At 38.5% G+C, this 23,532-nt stretch overlaps 1 protein-coding gene across 2 annotated transcripts in view; it reads right to left on the bottom strand.

The window, feature by feature from the left end:
• Rasa1 (RAS p21 protein activator 1) overlaps window positions 1-22,776 on the bottom strand; it is a 95,068-nt gene extending 72,292 nt beyond the window's left edge. The window contains exon 1 of one of the 2 annotated variants that reach the window (XM_087180994.1): window positions 22,183-22,776. In XM_087180994.1, coding sequence (XP_087037120.1) covers window positions 22,183-22,667 — 485 coding nt within the window. In that variant the 5' untranslated portion in view covers window positions 22,668-22,776. The remainder of the gene's footprint in view (window positions 1-22,182) is intronic. The other variant, XM_004841653.4, reaches the window with a different exon arrangement.
• Window positions 22,777-23,532: the final 756 nt, after the last annotated feature.

Consider the following 23,532-nt stretch of genomic DNA (forward strand, 5'->3'; position numbering starts at 1 on the left):
GGCTTTGGACTTTTGTCTCCTCGGTCTTTGGCGCAGACTCTTCCGCCTTCGGCTAGGGAAGGGCTCCGGCTGCAGCCAGCGCCAAGCCTTCCGCCCGAACGAGAGGCTTTTGCACACTTCCTTCCACCCCTTGTTTCGCAGGGAACCATCGTAAGCCTTCATACATCACGTATATATTTTATATTCAATCTGTTTCTCTAGTGAACCTTGATACAAATATTATCCCAAAGGTTCATGAACTTCTATATATTCTAAGTAAGAGAAAGAGGGAGAGGGAGAAACAGAGGTGGACACAGACTTAGAGACAGAGAACACTCACAGGCCACAACATACATCACAGCAAAGTTGCTAAGAACCATGGACAAAACTAAATTATAAAAGCAGTCAGAACAGAAAGACAATATTTTAAAATAAAAACAGCAATAAAAACCTCTGCTAACTTTGCAAAAGAAATATTGGAAGCCAGAGAAAATGGAATACTTACAAATTTTTCAAAGAAAGTAACTATGAACCTAGGGTCCCGTACAGAGAAAATACTCTTCAGAAACATGAAGAAGTATGCTTTCAAATAAACAGAAGGTAAAGTAGTTGACAGTAGAAGTTTACCAAAAAATACTAAAAGAAGTTCCACAGGCAAAAGAAAAATGCTTCTATATATAGAAGAGTGGAAATCAATATAAAATGAAGAGCAGCAAAAAGGGTTAAGTACATGCATAAAACTATATAAGCACTGAATGTATAAACCAGTAATAATACCTAATGAGTACTGAGGCACTGTAAGATGAACACGCAAAACAATAATGTTAAAAGCAGGAAAAAGAGTAAGTAGAGTTCAGGTGTTCTGAGCTCTTAGCACTAGCAGGGAAGTGATAAAAAAGTATTTTCAACAGAGTGTAATAAGCCAATAACGTATGCTTCAATCTCTTGGGCAACCACTAAAAGACCAAGATTAGCAGACTGGATAAAGCAATAAAATCTACTTACAAGAGACACAGCACAACGTTGAAAAGGTTGTAAAATTATACCATTAGCACTAATCAAAAAAAAAAATGATGACAACTTTGAGACAGTAAAGACTGGAGGTAATAAGCAGCATTTCATAATAACATGTAGAACTGAATTCTACATTTTTGTATACCCAATGTAAAAATACAACATGTAAAGTATAGACAAAACTATACATAGTTCTGTGTAATAAATTCCCTACAGATTAACTACAGCCATAGTGAAATAGGAAACTTTACATACTTCTCAACAATTGATGAAAGAAGCAAATGAAAGAAAAAAAAATCAGTGAATATATAAGACATGATCGAGAATCAAAAATATAATTGATCTACAAAGAAAATTGCATCCGATAACATATTTTTGTATTCCTTTCCAGAGAATCTCTAAAACTGATCATACGCTGAATCAAGCAAGCCCCATATCAAAGAAATGAAATCACAGAGTATGTCCTCTTACCTCAATGCAATTAATCAAGAAATTACTACCCCCCAAAAATTAATAGTTCTCAACTATTTACAAATTAAAGAATGTACTGCTTAGTACCTCTTGAATCAAGACATAAAAATGGAGATACGTCATATGCCAATTTGTGACATACAGCTAAAATTATATTTAAATGGAAATTTATACCATTAAATACTTATATTAAACAAGACTAAGAACAATTACTTAAGCATCTATTCAAGAAAATAAAAAGAACAAAAGGTTAAGCCCTGAAAAAGAAAAAAGATCATAAAAGAATTAATGAAATCAAAAATAAAATAACAAACAACTTTAGAAAAAAATCAAAAGTTGTTGCTTGGAAAGACTAATAAAAATGACATATTCTAACAAAGGCAAACAAAGCAAAAGGTCAAAAATGATCAGTTTCAGTAAGGAATATCTACAGGACCTATAGAAAAAGTTAAGCTATTATATATCAAGCACTATTCGAAGGACAGACAAACCAACAGAAAGGATCTATAAATAACTCTAAACATGTACCGCATTGACATATGACAATGAGGAGACTGCAAAGAGGCAGGCTTTTTGAGGGAAATAGGTCAAGTGGTTATTGATCGAGAGAAGAGAAGTTTTCACCTCTTTCCTCTTCCATACAGAAAAATCAATTCCATATGTATATTACATCTAAAAGTGGAAAATAAAGACATTTCTAGAAAAACTCAATACAGATAAATAAATACATGTGTAGCCTTGGGTCTGGCAAAGTTTCTTAAACAGGCCAAAAAAACACAAGAGGGAAAAAAATCAGTCCACAGTAAAATAGATAAATAAATAAATAAAACTTCTGTTCATCCAAACAGTAATAATGAAGACATAACACAAAAGATATCTGCAAGATATAAATCTATTATAAAACCTATCCCACGAGAGAGAATAACCAGAAATCAAGATTTAAAAATGACAAACCAATAGAAAACGAGACAAAAGAAATGAACAGTCACTTTGTGGAAGAGGCCATGTAAATGGTCAAAAACATAGGAAAAGATATACTTCCTCCTTAGTCATCCATCAGGAAAATATAAATTAAAACTATAAAAAGTTACAAAGGGCTATTTTACCATGCACTTGGCAAAACTGCTACAATGAAAAGGATAAAGACATTAACAAGAATGTAGAGCAACAGCAATGAATGCTCACATGCTGATGGGCAGGATGTGAATTAGTATAACACTTTCCAAAAACTATTTTGTACTATCTGTCAAGCTTATCATATGAAAAAAAACTCCTTATGCCAAAGTTTTCAGAGCATGCTTAAAATATCAGTATGTGTGCCTGTAAATAAAGGAATGATAGGCAGCTACATACACTGAACATCTACCAGTGCACTGTCCAGCTGCCGACCTCCTGATCTGTCATATTGTCTGGGACTTATTTTCCTTTTACTCCTAATACTGCACTGCCAAGTGCTTGTTCACACCAACACTGTGGTAACCTCTGCAAACCCATGTACGTTCTGCTCAATAACCCTCAGTTCCTGAGTCAGCGGGCAACAAAGAGCCAGGCCCTCCCCCTGTCCATCTGCTTGGTGTGACTAAGGCTTCCTTTCTCCTGAGGTCAGAGATGTGACGGGAACCCACGCTTCCGCCACATGCGTATTTTTATACCCCTCAGGATTGTCATTATTTTTTACTTTTTGTGTTATGTAATTATATAAATTTAACCATATCTACCATTTTTACACTTTTTCCAAACACCCTCAAGTTTAACTTCATGTAAAAAGCTCTTCCATACTCAATTATTACAGGCTTTATTCTAAAAATCATCCTTTTGGCATTCTTAACCAATTTATGTTGAAGATGGTTAATTTTCTGAATTTCTGCATTAAATTCATATATGTTACCTAGAAAAATTCAAGGAACAAGAATTTGAAAACCTTTCAATACGTTCCACTGTTACAGGTGTTCCCCAGAATAGACCACTGAGCATTGAAGGATTAGAACAATTAAAATTGTAGATATTGGGCTGGGGATGTAGGTCAGTAGTGCCACACCTGCCCGGCAAGTGAAAAGTCCTGAGTTCAACTCCCAGTACCGGAAAAAAAAAAATGTGGATATTATCTCAAAAACAATTGCACATGATTTCACCCAAACGCTTTCTATCATAGTTCTTTCAATAATAAGTAATATAAGCTTCCCAGCTAGGAAAGCTTTCTCTTCTCTCTCTGAAGCGTAATTAGCAACACTAAAATATCTGTTCTTATTCCACCGGTCACATAGTATCTAAAGAAAATAATGACAAGAACACTGCTGCCTGTATATAATGTTAACATGTTATTCACTTATATAGACTGCTGATTCCAGTGCCAATTCACATTACTATCACCCACCACTAGGTGTCAAATATCCCTATTTTTCTGTAGGAATAACATACAGAATTTGCTTAACACTTACACTAAAAATTAAAATGATACAGAAAAGATTAGCATGGGCTCTGAGAATACAACACAAATTTATGAAGCACTGTATATTGCTTTAGTCTTACACACAGAGAGAACCACGTGAAATGGTAGATACAATTTACCTAACTGTAGTAATTATTTTACTGTATGTGTACATCAAAATGCCATGCTATATGCTTTAAATACACAAAAAACTCATATATGCAAATCTTTTAAGTACATGCTATTAAAGCCTTTTTGATAATTATAAAAATCAGTATCACTCTGAATTTGTAAAGGGGAAATGTTACATTTCACAAAAAGAAACACTGAATCATAAGGAACTAAAACAATTGTTTCAATACAGTAATTCACTAAAAGCATTAAGACCACCAACCATTTTTCCAAAACTTAAACTATGGGTTCTTCCTGTGTAGTACTTCTACGATAAACACCAAGTAGATAGAAACTTAGCTACTTGCTATTGCTAGAATTCTCAAATCATGCTCTGGAGGTATGTTCAATGAGCATCTAAGTTTAGGAAAAGCAGATTTAATATTTCAGATTCTAAGAACTCCTGGAAATAAGTAATTCTGGCTTTCCAAGAGCATGAACCCAAAATGAAGTTCTCATATTATTTAACTGTCGAAGAGGTCAAAGACTACAAATTCCTTTAACTGAAAAACAAGTACACAATTTAGGAAATGCTATGACAAGCTTATGAAACCACTGACACTTTAACATGGTGATAATTCTTTTCATTCGTTCAAAATTGCTTTCCTTGATAAAATGTCTACTTCTCTATGTTTTAAGTATATCAACAAATATTGGGGGAAAAGGCAAATTACTTTGAAATGCACTGGAGTAAAAATAAGAAACACAAGCTCAATGATTAAAAAGATAGTTAAATATTTATTATTAGAAATAAAAATTAACTATCAAATTTCATCTTTTTGTTACTTTGAAAAAACACTGCTCCCTTTACTTTCAAAGAACTTCCAAATACCCACAAAGCAATCTCTTCTTAAACCCTTTAAAAAGTAACTTAGAACTCTTAAGCCACTTCCAGCTTCCTGTTTGGCATGTAAGAAGGTTAGAAGTTGCCACTCTATCCTAACAAAAAGTAAAAGGCTGAACAAACTGAAAAATCAACAACTTTTAGATCCTTCAGGGAACTGGGGTCATAGGGCAAATGACTGCCAGCAGAACTGAGAGACAGGCTGAAAATCACAGCTCACAGGGCAGACATGCACAAGCAGAAATTCCCTTAGGAACCAATGCCAGAGAGAAAGAAGTTTGACCTGTAGATGAGGCGGCACTGGGAGCGTCAGTGTGGACAAGCCACAGACTTAAAACTCCAAGGGAACCCAGTCCTATGGCTTTACCCCTAAGAGCTATTAGGTCTCCACAATAAATATGCGAGAAAAATCCCATTACGCTTATAGTAGGGTGGCGGGGGGGAGGCACACAACTCTGAAATATGCCAGAGCCTCACTCTGTTCTTCTTAACAAGGCCTGCCTTCCGGAGAAATGAATTTACCAAAGACTAACCAATCTGCAGGCAACCAATCTGCAGCTCCTTAGCCTCTCCCAAGGGGGATGAACATAGGGAACGGCAGCCCCTATAGCTAGCCACTCTTTCCACCTAACAGGAATGAGATGGATTAGGAGTTGAGAAGCACTGGTGAAATTGACAGTTCTGGGGAAAAGGCTCAATAAAAGTCAGGCCTAGTCACAGGACCACAGAGTATTTCCCCCACCACTGATTACTAATGTTCTATTACTACTTCACCCAGTATATCATGCATACCTTTCAACAAAATATTACAAGGCATACTAAAAGGCATGAAACATACCTCAGAGGCAGTTCAAGCATAAAAACTAGGCATGGCAGGGGCTGAGCAGTTATTAGACTGGGAATTTTTAAAAAATATGGTGTCTTATTGAAAAAAGTAGACACTTGCAAATATGTGAATGATGTAAGCAGGAAGCTGGAAATTTTAAGAAAGGAGTTAAAGTGCTTGAAATCAAAAACACTGAAACGAACAAAGTCTTTAATGGGGTCTTTAGTAGATTGAACACTGCTGAGGAAAGGATCTGATCTTAAAGTTGTAATAATAGCAACCACTTCCAAACTGAAAAGTACAAAGAAAAAGACTGACGTTTAAAAAAGAAAAAAAAAAATTTGAACAACTGTGAGACAACTCCAAAAGGCGTAGGAAATCCAGAAGGAAAAGAACAAGTGTAAGAAACACAAGCTATAGGTGAAACAATTATGACTAAGGATTTGCCCTAAATTGATGCCAGACGAAACTTGACCTGATCCTTCAAACTCAAGAGACCACTAAGCACCTCACAGAAAATATATCTAGGCATATCACATTCAAGCTTCCAAAACTCAGAGGTAAAGAAATCTTGAAAAAAACTGCAGGCAAAAAATACCTTACATATTGAGAATCAAAGAAAAAAATCCCACCAAACATCTCAGAAACTATGCAAACAAAAGGACAGTGCAGTAAAACAAAGAGCCAAGAGCTTCAGTAAAACAAACAAAGAAAGGAGAAAACCTTAAAATTCTGAACATACAAAGTTATCCTTCAAAAGTGAAGGCCAAATACAGACATTCTCAGACAAAAAGTAAATGGACTTCTTGTCAGTAGCCCTGTCTTTTAAGATATGTTAAAGTTTTCATCAAAGAGAAGGAAAATAATATAGGTAGAAATTCTGATCTATATAAAAAAGAAAATAAAAATGAGTAAGAGAGGGTAAAATTAAATTTTATTTTTCTTACTCTTACTTGATTTATCAGGTGAGTTTGTTCAGCATAACAGAAACAATGTATCCACTTGTAAGTGGAAATATATATACAATGTTAAAAGGAAAAGTGAAACCAGAAATACCTTGTTATTATAAAGTACTTGCACCACATATAAAGCAGTATCAGTATTATTTAAAAATGGACTTGGATAAATTGCATATTGGAAACTCCAGGGCAATCACTAAAAAATGTATTTTTTAAAAAACTATATTTGATATGCTAAAAAACAGAAAATAAAACATAAAATGCTTAAAATCATAAAAGGTGAAAAGTGTCAAAGACAAAGAAATACAACAAAAGAGGAAAATAGAAAACTAACAAATATGATAGATATTAACCTAATTATATCAAACATCAGTCATCTAAATACATAATTGAATATTATCACAGTAAATCAAAAAACAATATCCACGTATGTTAAGAATATACTCATTTTAAATATAAAAATACATATAGGTGAAAAGCAAGGGAACGGACAAAAATACACCATGTTAACACTAATAAAAAGGAAACAGAAGTAGCTAAATGACAACTTCAGAGTAAGAAAAGTTACTGAAGATGGAGGGGGATACTACATAATGATAAAGAGGTCCATCCTCCAAAACAATCCTCAAATTATGTGGGTAGCAAACTAAAAATACATGAAAACAAAAAAGCAGAACTGCAAGTAGAAATACATGAATGTACTATACAGTTAAGACTTCCAGGTGCTTCCATCAGAAAGGGACAGTTTTTCAACAGGTAAAAAAAAAAATCAGATAAAGCTGAACTCAAAACTATCAACCAACTACATAATTGACTTCCATAGATTACTTCATCAAATAAGATACTGCCCATTTTTTTTTAAGTTCACACGGAACATTCACCAAGATAGCCTACATTCTGGGCCATGAAACACACCTTAACATATTCACATAAATGGAAACCAGACAATACTGTCTATCAGACCACAAAGGAATTAAAGCAGAAATCAGTAACAAAAACATAGATTGAAAATCAGAAATACCTGAAGATTACACAACACACTTCTAAACAACACTTAGGTCAAAAAGGAAATCTCAGGAGCAATTTTAATATGAGCTAAGTTAAAATAAAAACACAACTAACAACTATGGTGGGGCACAGTCAAAGTGGTCCTTAGAGGAAAATTTATGACTGAATGTCTACATTAGAAAAGATCAAAAATCAATAATCAAAAATTCACTTTAGAAAATTAAATCAGAAGCAAGCACAGAAATTTAAAAAAAAAAAAAAAGTATAGCAAAAAATAATAAATTTCGAAACAAGAAGCCAGTAGGGAAAATTAACAAAACCAAAATGTGGTTCTTTGTAAAGATCAATAAAATTGATAATCTTCTAGCCAGGCTAAGGAAAAAAGGCACAAATTATTAACAGTATCAGAAATGAGCAAAATTAGAATTATGAATAATTCCATGCCCACAAATTTGAAAACCTAAATGAAAGGGTCTAAAATGGACTTGAAATAATCTACCAGTAATGTGATGTGCTGTGATCCCATCTGTTGATTCTAGTATTTCCTGTGCAACTGGGATTTTTGACAAAGTTCTAGAAAAGGCAAGCTAACAGAGACAGAAAGGAAATGACTGTGGCCCTGAGCCTGGAAATAAGGGAGGGATGGTGTGCAAGGGACATAAGGAACCCTGAAACACTTCTGTATTTTGATTATGCCAGTGGTTTCTCAGGGTTTTTATTGATTGAATAGGAAGAAATAAAACTTTTTTTGTTTTCAGATGACATGTTTGTCCACATAGAAAAATTTTTAAAACTGACCAAAAGCAAAACCAAACAAAACAACCCACAAAAACTTCAAGGAATAAGCAATTATAGCAAGGTTGCAAAAACAAGAGTCAATGGCCTTCCTACATAAACTAGCAATTAGCAGGTGAAATTTGAAATGAAAAACTATTACCATTTATATTAGCACCCCAGAAATATAATAATCAGGCATAAATCCAACAAAACATGTACAAGATCTATGTAAGATTCTGATAAAAGTTTCAAAGAACAAAAAACAGAAAGATACTTCATGTTCACGGATAGGAAAACTATTACTGTCACAACTGTCAGCTCTCAAACTGATACACAGATTCAACAAAATCCCAACCAAAATTCCAGCAAGTTATTTTGTGAATACCAACAAATTAAGTCCAATGTTCATATGGGAAGACAGGAGATACAGAGAACCACCACAATACTGAAAGGGAAAAACAAAGTCAGAGGACTCCTGCTACCAGACTTCAAGACTTATTAGGAAGCTAATGACAGTGTGATATTAGCAGAAGAATACACAAACAGATCAACTGAACAGATCAGAAGGCCCAAAATTAGCCACAAATGAATTACTCAACTGATCTGTGACAAGAAGCAAAGGGGGCCGGGGATTTAGCTCAGTGGTTCTATCTCCTGCCTGGCAAGCACAAGGTCCTGAGTTCGATCCCTGGTACCAAAAAAAACCAAAAAACTAAACATACTCTTACTGCATGCTATGGTTTGGATATGGTGTGTCCTCCAAGGTTTCTGAAGGTCTGGTGTGGTGGAAGTGTGGCAGTATTAAGAGGCAGTGAAACTTTTAAGACATGGGACCTGCCGGGAGGTAAAGGGGCAGGGAGGGGGCTGCCACTGCATAAGGTTAACGCTGGTTTCTTGGAAAGAGTGAGCACTTGAGAGGGTGGGCTGTTATAAAGCACGGCCAACTCACATGGTCAGCATCTTCTGCACATTCCTCTGTCATTCTGTGATACAGTCAGGGGAGCCTCACCAGGAAACAGTTGGGGCTGCCCAATCTTAAACTCAGCCTCCAAAGCTATGAGCCAAATAAACCTTTTCTTTTATAAAGTACCCACAGCAACAGAAGATGGACTAAAATATACTACTCACAATTAAGTTCTTTAATATTTGCCCAAAAATTGAAAACTTAAGCCCATATAAAAATATGGAAGTAACTAAGATGTCCTTCAGTAGCTGAATGGGTAATTAAACCACATACATTCAGACAACAGAACAGTATTCACTGCTAAAAAGAAATGCACTAGTAAGCCATGAAAAAAAGACATGGGAGAATCTTAAAAACCCATTACTGAGTGAACGAACCCAAATTTAAAAGGCTACATATTGTATGATTCCACCTACAAGTATGAGACATTCTGGAAGAGGCAAAACTGTGAAGACAAAAATGATTGATGGTTGCTAAAGGTAATAAGGAAGAGAGGAATGAACAGGCAGAATACAGAGGATTTTTAGGGCCCCGAAACTATTCTGTTTGATCTACAAAGGGGAAATGTTTAAGTTTAGATCTGGAAAGTATATCTCAGAAGTGTCCTACGTTGAGAGGTGGGGCTTTTGGAAGGTAATTAGATCACAGGGGTGCTACACTTAGTAGAACAAATCATAGATAGATAATATGCTGATTGGGAGATAGGGCCTGGCTGGAAAGGTATGTCGCTGGGAACATGACATTGGGGGGCAGATCTCTTTCTTGGGCTCCTCCCTTCTCTTTTTTGTGTCCTGGCTTTCCTCAGTCATGCCCTACCACCTTACCATTTCTCCCTTAGAGAGAGCCAACCACAGACTGAATTCCCTACAACTGTGAGGCAAATTAACCTTTCCACCTTTAAGTTGTGGTACGTTGTCTGAGTGATGGGAAAGCTAATACAAGGACATATGTCATACATTTGTCAAAACCCGTAATATACAAAATCAATGATGAACCCTAATGTAAACTATAAACTTTAGGTGATGTTGACTAAAGTGTCAATACAGGTTCATCGGCACGCTGGCTGTCAACAAGAAAGGTTCTGAGGGGAGCAGGAAACTCAGTGGAAAGCATTATATGTATGCAGGGCAACTCTACTTTTCCCTCAGTTTTGCAATGAACCTAAAACTACTAAAAAAAATAGGTTTTTTTTAAATGAACCAGAGGAAACATTCATTTTATGCCTGTCTAGAAGTATTCACCATTTTCCTTACACTACATTCCTGTCTAGTATGTACCATCTTTAACCATTAAATTCACTGTCTTTTCTAAATTTGCATCCTCCTTGCCCTCACTGCCTTAGAAAAAAACCACTGTAAAAATGTGAAACATAAGGGTAAGTTGTTAGCCAGAAGGTTTCACCCGGAAGAAGCCCTACTTGGATGCTGTCTAGAGATGTCGCCGAGCAGCAACAGCAAGGTGACCTAGTGTGTGCAACTTGAAGGGAAGTTAGTCAAGCTTTAGAGCTGACTGGACAGAAGTTCTTCAATCCATTCTAACAAAGGTCACAAATGATTGCTATAGAAACCACAAGAACAATTTATCCATTAACAAAAAACAAAGGTTTGTACGTCTCTCTGCCAGTTGTATGTATCTCTGCCCAGTTTAGTTTCTCCCCACAAGCTGGCTACAAGTGGAATCCAACTGTAATCAAATGATGTATAATGGAAAATGTCAAAAATAATCTCAAAGGCATTACTGATGTGGGAAAAAAAAACTACTGTACAACGTCACTACAAAAGAATAAATGATTCACTCTGAAAATCATCAATGGCTACCGAAACCACTGTGTACGCATTATTAATTACAAAGGGACAGGTACCTTTTATAGTAAGAAAACCTGGTGGAACCCAGAGCAACCAAGTCCTAACAGATGCACACAATCAAGAGGACCACAGAGCATGTCATGCTCCAAGGACTCATGGCCTGGGGAGCACTTCTGCTAAGAATGCACAGCTTAAATCCAACACGAGGGATTAGTCAAATTCAAATTGAGACACATTCTGCAGAACAGTTGTCCTACACTCTTCAAAATTCTGTTGTCATCAGCAAAATAACAAGCTGAGTGAGGAAACTGTCTCAGACTAAAGGAGAGTAAAGGGACCTCACGATTAAACACCATTCATTCAAAGAAAGAAATAAACAGGTATAAAGGACATTACAAGAACAACTGCGAACATCTGAATACTGTATCGACATTAAATTCATTGGATTTGGCTATTCAGGTTATTTCCTTATTCCTAAAAAGTGCATGATGAAGTTTTTAAGATTACCAACAGCATAAATAATATATAGACATACACAAGGCGGATAAATTAAATGAGGCAAAAGGTAAAGGACATGTGGTTATAGTATCCTTAAAACTTTTCTTCAGATTTCGAATTTTTTCAAATAACAACTTGCCAGAGAATTTGCTTACTGCACAAAAGGAAATAGGTAACTCAGATATCTGTAAAGAAATTAAAACATTTCAATCTTACTTAAAACAAACATTTAAATAATAATAACTGTACCAGAAACAGATAAGTGTCATCCTTGGACTGAAAAGCTGCACTGAAAGGACTATACGGCCCCTGGCAAGCTGACCCTTAATTAACATGGATCCACTTTCTGAGGCCACCACGACCATATCTTGGGTTAGTTTCTATCATTTAAATAAGTCAGTTATACCAGACAGGTTACTAAAATGCATACCATGGCATTCAGAGCATAGGAAGCCTTATATTTCAAACTTTTCTTCTATTTTACCCCATCATAGTGGTATTCTACCCCCTTGCAGTGGTAAATAATACCACTTCCAAAACATTAATACTAATTAATTAAAGGTACTATTTTTCCATAGTCTTTTCTAAAACTATAAGATGTCTGACACTAAACTGTAATGTTACATGTTGTTTTATCACATCACATATAGTAGGTCACACTATCAATACAAAATTAATCATTTTCTATTTCTTTGCTATTATTTCAAAAATGCCCTCATGATAAAGATTCTGATCCCAATGATAATTAATGAGGATGATATTCAGAAATTCCAATATTAACTAAAGAACACAGTCTCCTGTCAGAGATTTATGTTCCTTTCTTCCAAATTCCATGAGAAATTAATCAGTTGAATAAATGCAAACATATAAAAAAACTACACAATATCTTTAATTGCCAGCAATGAAAATGTAGATAATTCTTACATTAGAGCTACTAAAGTCTAATTGAATTTTCTTATTTCTTCTATCACCAGCAATAAGCAATGCAGTGCCCCTAAATATAACAGTCCCCTCTAAATACCTAGATTAGTTTTCTTAAGTCAAGTAGGAATGAAAAGGCAGTAAAATATCACCAAATCCTCTCATTCGGTCACTGTTTAACCCACTGATTACCAATCTCCCCCTAAACCTATGCTCTGGCAGCCAATCTAAAACAGAACTGAGGTGGTACTATAGTTTAGATCTAAACTGTCAACCCTAAGTCCCATGTTCAGAAGTGGGCTTTTGGGAGGTGGCTGGGTCATAGCAAGAGCTAGGCTCATCAGTGGATTAAGGCATTGATGAGTCTGTAGCTGGAATGTGATGTTGGGAGGTGGGGCCTGGTTGGAGATAGGCTGAGGGCCTGACCTGGAAGGGTATATTCTTGTCCCTGGCTCTCCTTTTTCTTCTCTCTTTGCCTCCTGACTGCCATGGGATGAGCAGCTATTTCTGCATTGGAGTCAACCAATTATGGACTGAACCCACTGAAACCTTGAGTCAAAATAAACCTCTCCTTTAACTTGCAGGCATTAGGTATTTTATCCTAGTGAGAGAAAAGTAACTGATACAGGTGGGTAAACAAATAAGCTCACTACCTATCAATGTGTCTATATATGCAGAGCAAGACCTATACTCACCTGAGATATGCATGAATTTTGATACAGTTGCTCAATAAATGAGTATGAAAATTAACAATGATTTCATTTTTAAAATACTATTTCTTTTGAAAGGAGATTACCTGTTTTTTTAAAGAGGCTTATTATCGCTTCTCATTCAATTTTAAGGAAGTTATTTATTCAAATGTTACTCAATAAATGCTAGCAACAAAACTCCTTTCTGTACTACCTCAGATAATCCTTCTAGAACCCATGTGTATGTACATATCTAAGCATATTCAAATAAAGTATTATACCAATAGACCATCGTAAATTATGTATGTATATTTAATATCCAGGATGACTGAAAATTCTACAAATACTCAAAAACGTTTTACATAACACAGGATATAATACTAATAAATAGTCAAATAAAAAGATATCAGAAACAGAAAAAAATATATAAAATGACAAATATAACCCCAAACATATCAGTAATAAAATTGATAAGTCTCTAGCAAGACTGACAAAGAAAAAGGAGATATTACCAACATCAGAAATAAAAAGGCTATCACTACATATCCTTAGCCATTAAAAGGATAATATGGATATATTACAAACAAACAAGTCTATGCTCACAAATTAAACTGGAAGAAGTATCAATTCCTCAAATACCGCACAGTACTAAAACTCAACCAAAAAGTGTTATGACCATTATAATAATGAATTCATAACTTAAACCATTTAAAAAAAGGAAAAAAAAAAAAAAAAAGAAAAAAAATCCAGGCCCAAATGGTCTCACTGATGAATTCTACCAAATATTTAAAAAACAGTTAAAGCAAATACTTCATCAAGTCTTCCCAAAAATGGAAGAGGAGGGAAAACTTCCTACCTCATACAACAGTATGCACCAGTATTGCTCAGATACTGAAACCAGAGAAAGACATCATAGGAAAGCTACAGAGCAGTAGCTCTCATCAACTGAGATACAAAAATCCACACGATAGTATCAGAAACTAAATTCAGTAATGTTTGAGAAGAATTATACACAATGATCAAGTGGGATTTATTCTAGGTATGCAAAGATTTGTGACCAAAGCACAGATGTTCACTCTCACTCTTATTTAACACAGAACTGAAGGTCTAGCTACTACAGTAAGTAAAAGAAATAAGCACACAGATCAGAAAGAAAGAAAACTGTCTCTATTTGCAGGTAATATTACTGTCTGTGTAGAAAGTCCCATGGAATCTATAAAAAGACTCTAAGAACTAAAAGCTAAGCTTTAGCAAAATCACAAGATGCACGGATGCATGACCAACATATAAAATTCAATTCTATTTGTTAAACTATACCCTACACACTAACAATGAATATGGAAACTAAAATTAAAACAATAACATTTACAAAATCATTCCAAAGAAAACAAACCATATGAATTTAACAAATAATGTGCAGGACTTACAGACCAAAAATTATAAAATGCCCATTAAAGAAACCAAAGAAAGCCTAAATAAAAGGAGACACACAACACACCCATACAGTAGACTCCAACTCTCCCTAAACTCATCCATAGGTTCAGTTCAATACCTCTGGGAATCCCAGCAATGATTTTGTAAACATTTACAAGCGAGTTCTAAAATTCATATGCTAAGGTACCATGCCTGGAACAGCTACAATATAATGAAAAAGAATAGATAGAAGAAATCTCTCTACCTGATACTAAAACTTACCACATAGTCACAGCAATCACAAGTGTGGTACACTACCCACTTTGCTCAGTGAGTATGCTCAAGATCTGCAATGGCTGCCTGAAACCAAGGATCACAGTGAAGCCACATACTACTTCTTTCCTAAACATACCTATGATGGAGTGTAATTTATAAATTAGGCACAGTAAGATATTAACAATAACTAATAACAAAATTAAAAAGTTAATTGACAAAACTACAAAAGCAATTCAAAGGGGAAAGGATTCCTCCGCAACCTTCTCAACAAATGCTAGAGCAACCAGACATCAACAGACAGTAAGTGAACTTCAATTGAAACTTCGCACCTTATACAAAAACGCAAGGTGTATCACTCTGCATATAAGCACTCCTGGTGTCTCTTTTTCCAAGAATATCAGTTTTATTGGACTTGTGAACCCTGTTTTATGACCTCATTTAACCTTAATTAGGTCTTTAAAGGCCTTACCTCCAAACAGGCCTAGTGGAGGTAAGGACTTCAGATGATGAATTTGAAGGGAGCACAATTCACAGTCCATAACACCCAGTGGCTGCTGGCCCTGAAATATTTTAACGTTTGTACAGAACACGTTCTCTTTATGTGTGTGCATTCTTTGCGCAGCCCTCAGCTGAAAATCTGAACAAATTTCAGATTGGGAATGCTTTAACTGGCAAGTTCTATGCAAATATTCCAGAACCTGAAAAATGCTGAAAGCTTCTGTCTCAAGTACTTTGGATAAAAGATGCTTGTGTCAGAATTCCAGTTCTGTTTTCTCAATATTGAAAATCAGAGTAATAGCAATACTCAAAGTTAGAAGTAAGAATTGAGATCAGCTATGAAGTGCCTGACATTTTTAGCAAATTACTAGTAAATGTAGGGGACTAGGCCTTTGCTTTCTAAAGAAAATTGTAAATGTTACCCAAATGTAAGCATATCTGAACAGTTATGAGAACAAAGCTCCACCTCAGTTCTACCACTGCCGGGCTGTGTGAAGGTACCTGAGTCTGCTTCCCCACCGGGCAAGGAGGCCTCTCTCGGCCACAAAAATGCTGTCACCTCCTGAGTATAATATCCACACCTATGCTACAAATGCTAATCAGTTTCCACAAAATGCCAGTAGGAAGGTTATGGTATGAGATTCAATACCTTGTTTTCGTGGATTTTCATTCTTTCAACTCATAGAAACTATAAATGTGAAATACTTAACTATCCAACATGACTGTAAGCTAATTTTCATGATCTCGCTTCCCTGAATAATCCTTCATCTTCCAAGTATGTTGTATATTCTTTTATACTGTATTTCTTTTTTGCCCCCATAATGTTCACTGCTTTACTCATTAACACATAATTACTAAACTTACACCCTAAATCCTGTTGAGATGTGATGACATACAGCGATTTATTCAGTTGTATCTAGAAACAATCATTATTATTATTTTTTTTTTTTTTTTGGTACCGGGGATCGAACTCAGGTCCTTGCGCTTGCGCAGCAGGTGGTGAAACCACTGAGCTAAATCCCCGGCCCCTAGAAACAATTATTTTTAACTTAGCTCAAAACTGAAATACATTGCAGGTGATTTCAAGACAATACACCTGTACAGATGCATCTGCCTATTTCAACACCAAACCGTAACCAATGTCCAAATACCACGTTTGAGGTTCAAAACTAAGACAATAACAGCCAAAAAAAAAAATCTATTGTGGAGTATTTGTCTCATTTACTGAAAGACATTTTAAGAAATAAATTATATTTGCCCTTTATCCCATTCGTCACCCCTAGTATTCCAAAACTATCTGATAACACATGTAAATGAGTAATATATGTGGAATACGGTTATTTTAAATACCTCAAGAAATCTCACCTCCAGTGCCCGTGTTCTTTTACAGTCTTGTCCCACACAAAATCCCTACAGGGTCACGTGTCTGGCAATGATCACCAGGAACATTAACAAGCAAGAGGAACACCAAAGTTTGGTAAGGAATGGAGCACAGGGACTTTGTCTTTTAGAATGCTCCTTGTTTTCTCGAATGCTTCTTGCTGTGAAGAACTCCACACTTTCAATATAAAAGCTACAGAAAGGAAGGACATGGCTATCCACCAGCTAGTCCAGCCATCCCATCTGAAGCATCAGCTCTAAAAGTTAAGAAACCGCCTTGGACATTACAGCTAGCAGATGACTGATTCCTCCTAGGTAGTAAGCAACAAAGAAATGTCAGTGGTAATAACTGTAACTGCCATTTTTAATTATAAAACCCACACCCCCACAAACACACCACATGGTCACACTTTGAGCATTTGGCTGTTCTTAATGGCATTCTGCTCATTTCCCTAACAGCAAGTAAAGAAACAGGAGTAAAGCAACCAGAACAACTCTACATTTTCCCTTTTTTCTTCCTAACTTACCGTCGTCCCTTTTATCTGTCAATAAGATCTGCCTGGTTTCCACAGAGTAGCTAACCAATCATTTTGACCGATTTTGGCCTTTGCTGTGCTCTGTACCTCAGGACTGTAACTACAAGCACTCCTTTCAACTTCCTTCCAGACCACAGATGAGGTTCAGAACAGACTCGAAGTTTATACTCATTTAACTCAAAATTTTTTGACCTGGTAAAATCATTAAGCAAAGGGACCTGGAACCATGTTCAGAAAATAAATTAGGCATTAGGAAAACCTTTACCTGCTACTTTTTCTCAATAAATTTACTAATCCTAATTATATAACTTTCTTATTCGTTTAGCCCTTATTAACCCTTTGCTTATACTTCACTCATCTTAACCTAGCCTAAATCATAGCTATTGGTTTAAGTAACTTTGTCCTACTACATCTGAAACTTCCCTGAAAAAGGGGAAAGGGACACACTGAGGGACACACTGAGCAAAGGAGCATTTTATTCATTGCTGTAACCGTTGAAACACCTTCTGCTATTCATGTAAATTCAGCAATAATATCTGAGTCCTGGTCAGCCACGACTTTGTCCATAATCAATCTATACAATTCTCACAGCTACTCCTATTTTTATTAAGAAATAATGACTCACCATAGTTTTAATGTAATCAGTGACAAAGCTAATGAATGGTACAGGTCCTAACATTAACTTTTGGCAATTACTGGACTTACAAATAATTTTTTTTTTTGGTACCGAGGATCAAACTCAGGACTCTGAGCTTGCAAGGCAGGCAGCAGCACCACTGAGCTAAATCTCCGGCCCTAAATAATTTTATTTTTGACAGTAAAATTATTTTTAAGGAAAAGAATGGAACTATTTACAATCTTTATTTTCTCTTAAAGCTACAGGCTTCAGAGTAAGATCTAGGCCAGATACCAGGCAAATATCAACAGCAAAACTGGTGTACTGGAGACCACAGCAAACTGGAGGGAGCGGTGCGTACTGAAAAGGCAACTTCTACTCAATTCTAGCAACCTGCTGTCAAGCAGGAATAGCCACCAGGCACAGCCAAGTCCTGTGACTTTTCAAACGGTAACAGAAATTGAGAGTTCCTACATGTGACATCTTCCTATTCTTAAAGGATGGCAACTAATTACTAAAATTTCTAAATACACTAAAAGCCAGCAATATCTGTCTGTGGGCTGAATTTCCTCCAAAGGACTCTGCCACTGCAGACTAACAGTTCAAAATCTCTCAATAAATCTCACCAGGAGAAAAATTCTCCCTTACCAAAACCCTTCAGAGAAGAAAAATAATGAGGATGTGACCAAGATTTGTAAATGAAATAATAAACTTAGATTTTTATGATAGCTCTGTTCATAATAACTCAAAATGCTTAATCTTTTTCAGTCAGTAGTAAGTGTCACAATGTGCCCAGAAGCCATCTCACTAGGAAGTGCCTAAGGTGGATCAATTTCTGGCTGGTACCACAATGGCTTTTCCTGTTGTATGAAAGGCTGATGGAAACAATCAAAAAGGCACGCGTCAAGACCACTTTGAAAGTTGGGATTGTATTAGTTTTTCTTTTGCTTGGTATTGGAGATCCGTCAGGCAAACAGTTCAGTGGTAGCTGGTAAAATAGCCTGAGTTACTCAGGAGTTCTTAGCTCATCACCATTTGTGAGAAAACAAGTGAATCTGAGTTCCCCAGTTTCAGGATCATCTAACATGCCTTTAATCATCTGTTTGGATTAAAAATAGTTCCAATTAAAAGTGAAAATTTATGCAATTTAGGGGATAGTCTATGGCATATTTGTAGACCTGGCCTGATTTGCTCATTGATAAGCAATGACTAGTCTAGTTGTGGAGTTAATACATGAAATTTTTACATATAAAAAAATAATAATAATAATAATGACTATGAAAAGAGTTTCACAAAATCACAGAGTACCAATGACAAACTCCCTTTAACCTTTTCTCTGTCTTGAAAAGTAACGTTGTTAGCAATTTTAGATCTAGAACATTCATAGCAGAAAAATTATATCCATATAGGGAAAATTTGTGTTTTTAAAAGTTTTTTCTGAAAACATGCAAAAAGGAAAATATTCACATAAAATTTTACACAAACTTTTCCAGCCTTAACCAAAGTAATGAAAATGCTCAGCAATAACCATGGGACCATACACACAGAAAAACAAGATACAAAATACTAATAACGTTAGTATACTCACACTGGTCTAGCTACAGCTTATAGCTTGACTTTCGTGAGCAACAGCACAAAACCAGCCAGAAACAAGGCTGAACTCCCAGGGATGCCACCACCTGCTGACTCCACTCTGTGACCTCCACTTAATACCTCGCTATCAGGAATGAGGGTGACCAGTTATTAGTTGTCAGACATTAATTTATCTGTATCTTCAATTCTTCATACAAAGAATGACATTATTTGATCAAGTTAAGACTTTTCCTTCCCATTTAAAAATAAAGTTATAAAGAACACTTGAATTTCACCTCTAAAACTGCTTAACTTTCTGCTGGGAGCCTTTATGAAGTTAAAATAAAAATTCTAATATAATCAATCATGGTAGTTATTTCCTCTGCAGTTCAAAACATTCTCTGAAATAGTTATTAGATCTTAGTGCAGTGCTAGCACCTGTAATCCCAGCTACTTGGAGGCTGAGGCAGGAGGATCACTGGAGCTCAGGAATTTGAGGCCAGCCTGGACAACATACTGAGACCTTGTCTCAAAAATAAATAAAATAGCTATTAGTAAGGGAGTCCCTATACCAAAAGAATTAGTAGTCAATTAATAACTTTATTGGAACACTGACTATGAGCCAGGCACTGTACTGAATGGTTCAGACTTCTCATTAAATCTCAAAAATAACCGTACCAGCGAGGTAACATTATTATCTCCATTCTTCAGATGGGGACACTGGCTTTTTCAAAATCACACAGCTAGGAAGCAGCGGAGTCTCCAACCCAATCCAAATCTTGTCTGACTTCATAATTTACATGTTTAACTCTAATCTGCACTCCCTCTAGCGACTCTGGATTGGTCTCTGAGATTTTTAAAAAGTAAATTTGTACTTCTGAGTGGCAGATTTTAAAAATTTGCTAGGAAATGGACTGGGGATGTAGGCCAGTAGGAAATCATTTATGTGGCATGCACAAGGCCCTGGGTTCAATCCCCAGCACTGTTAAACAATGAGAAAGAAAAAAAGCTAGAAGTAGTGGTACTTTTCAAACACAAACAATTTTTACATAGTCATACATATGTTACTATATTCCTAAATATACACAATGATGAGTCTTACCTAATGGACCTCTCATAAATGCAATTTTCCTTACATATACAATCTTGTTTATTAAAAATTTAACGGGAACAATCTGCTCTTTCCACTCAATTTTGCTGTGAACCTGAAAGTACTCTGAAAAGCAGTCTATTAAAAATAAGTGACGAACTAGAATATCCTAAATATGCACAAGTCCACTTAGTAATGAAATGGCACAAGGTGGTTTTTTTTCAGTTTTAAAAGCTGCATTTGGTATTATAAAACCAACACTAAGCATGTAGTGGGCATTTAATGAACATTTAGTTGATACATATTCTCAAGAAGACTTCATGTTCAACGATGCCATAATATTAGCATTGTTAACACTTTCCAGCACATTCCCAAAAGCCTGCAATATATAGACATAAGTTGGAATAAAATTAAACAAAAATAACTGAACTTGGATGAACAACACAAAGGGAATCAATCTCTCTACACCATGGCTGGCGTAAATAAAATTGCTTTTCCACTTTATCAAACAGAATGTAATCAAAAATAGATTAATATTACAGAATCTTTTCCTAATTCGTTTTCCACATCCTTTCTAAATCCTCTAAAGAAGCTATGAACATATGAACTAAATCTTGTTTCCTACTACTCAACAAGGTTGTTGAAATTCTAAGGGCCTATAAGACTAAGGGACAAATACTGCCTATAATTACCACTTCCCACCTCGATATTTTCCTTTTAACAAAGTCTACGTTTATAAAGGAGATTCTAATGTATACAAAAACGTTATCTGTTCTATATCTGCTGCAGTAAACTATCAAAACTAACTTTAAAATACTGTTCTGTCCACTAACAAAAAGTGTCGAAGGGTAATACTAATTTTTGTTTTACTGTGCTTACAAAATCTCAATATAAAAGTACTACACAAATACAAACAGGAACTCTATGGAACAAGTTAGGGACGTTATTGGAAGCAGGGGTCCTTAATCACACCTGTAATTCACAGAACTTTCTCTCTCGACTTCTTTGAATATGCTTTCAGCAGGCAGAAGTAGCGCTCCGCAGTGCATCCAACACAAACCGTCCCGACCAATCCGTTTTCCGAATTATATTAATACGATGTTCATTTAAACACTGAGCTGCAAGCGTCTCTTTAAGACCCTAGCTGCAGCAGGGAGCGCACGCAGGTTCACAGACTGCCACGGCCGCATCCCGGGCCACATCTGCATCTGGACCGCGCAGAATCACATCCGGCTCCCCCTGCGCAGGTTCCTGCGCTCCCTATCTTCAAGAACTTGACATCTTCTGAGAGGGACCACAAATACCAAGCGCGTCTTAGAGTTATGCCTGCAGGGAAGACAGCTGATCCCACGAAACCCCCAAGCTCCGGGAAAGCCGAAGCGCCCAAACTTTCCCGAACACTTCTCTCCACTTCTTCCAGACCCTGCAAGGCCCGGCGCTCACTCACTGGTTGGTCGGAGGGGCGGTCAGCGGGATGGCCACCTCTTCCTCCTCGTACTCCGGTCCGTCCAGGGAGTCGCCCTCGTCCACGGTCCCCAGGCCGGCGCCCAGCGGGGGCAGCAGCGGCTGCGGCGGCGGCGGCGGCAATGGGGGGAAGGCGCCCGGGCCGAGGGGCTCGGCGGGCGGCGCCCCGGGGACCCTGAGCGGCGCGCCCTCGGCCCCGGGCCCCAAGGCGGCGGCGGCGCCTCCCCCGGGCAGCCCCGGTCCCCCCAGCGGCCCCGCCACGGCACCGGCGGCCGGGCACCCCGAGCCCAGAGCCCCGGCCCCTCCAGCCTCCGCCAGCCCGGAGAAGGCGGCGGCCGCGGCCACAGGCAGGGCCACGGGCATCTTCCCGCGGCACGCGGCCGGGAAAGCCCCGGAGCCCGCCGCGCCGCTGCCCGCTCGGGCCGCCACCGGTCCGCCCTCCTCCGCGCCGGCCTCGGCCGCCATCATGTTGGAGCCCGCCCGCGCTGCCTACCCCTCTCGCCCCGCAGCCCCGGGGGCCACCAGGCCCGGGCTCCGAGCCGCCCCACCCGGGCGCGTTCCCCCGCAGCTCCCCGGGCAGAGGAAACAACAACAAAAGGGGAGCGCCCGCTGCCCGCCGCGCCCCCTCTTCGGGCCGCGGCCCCGGCACCGGAGCGCCCGGGGTACGGGAAGCGCAGTGGGCAAAAAAGCCAACGCCGGCACCAACGACAGCCCGAGCCGCGCCGAGCCTCACACACCCACACTCGCGCGCGCGCTCCTGCACACGAGCGGAACAAGTTCCCGGCCGCGCCGAAGAGGAAGGAAAGCCCTGGGGAAGCGGGCGCAGGCGACTGCCGCCCCCCCAGCCGCCGCCACCGCTTCTTCACCAGCCCAGTTCCGGCCGCCCCCACCGCAGCCACCGCCGGTGCCGCCGCTGGGGCCGGGGCCACTGCCGCCGCCTCATTCTCCACCGGGCTGGAGCCGGGACGGGTGGGAGCAGCGGAGGGAGGGGCGGGGCGGCGGGGAAGCCGCTGCGCCGCTCTCTACCTGGAGCGTTCAGTGCAACCCGAGAGAGAAAGGAAGGCGGGGCCGGAGGGCGGGGCCGGAGGGCGGGCGGGGCGGGGCGGGGAGGGAGAGCGGCGGAGGGCAGAGCCGCTCCTGCGCATGCGCCTCTCGCGCGGGGCCGGGGCGCGCCCCCGGGGAGGCGGAGGAAGCGGCTGTGCGCGTGCGCGTGCGCGTCCCCGCTTGCCGTCAGGGGCGCGTGGCGGCGTCGCGGCTCCTGTTGGCCCGTGGCGGGCGCACCGCCTGTCTGGCTCGGCTTTGTCTGACGGACGCGGTCTGCGAAACGGACGTT

This window comes from Heterocephalus glaber, unplaced genomic scaffold (assembly GCF_053883595.1).
Source record: "Heterocephalus glaber isolate CG9 unplaced genomic scaffold, H.glaber_assembly_v1.0 deba00001465, whole genome shotgun sequence".
Classification (NCBI taxonomy): domain Eukaryota; kingdom Metazoa; phylum Chordata; class Mammalia; order Rodentia; family Bathyergidae; genus Heterocephalus; species Heterocephalus glaber.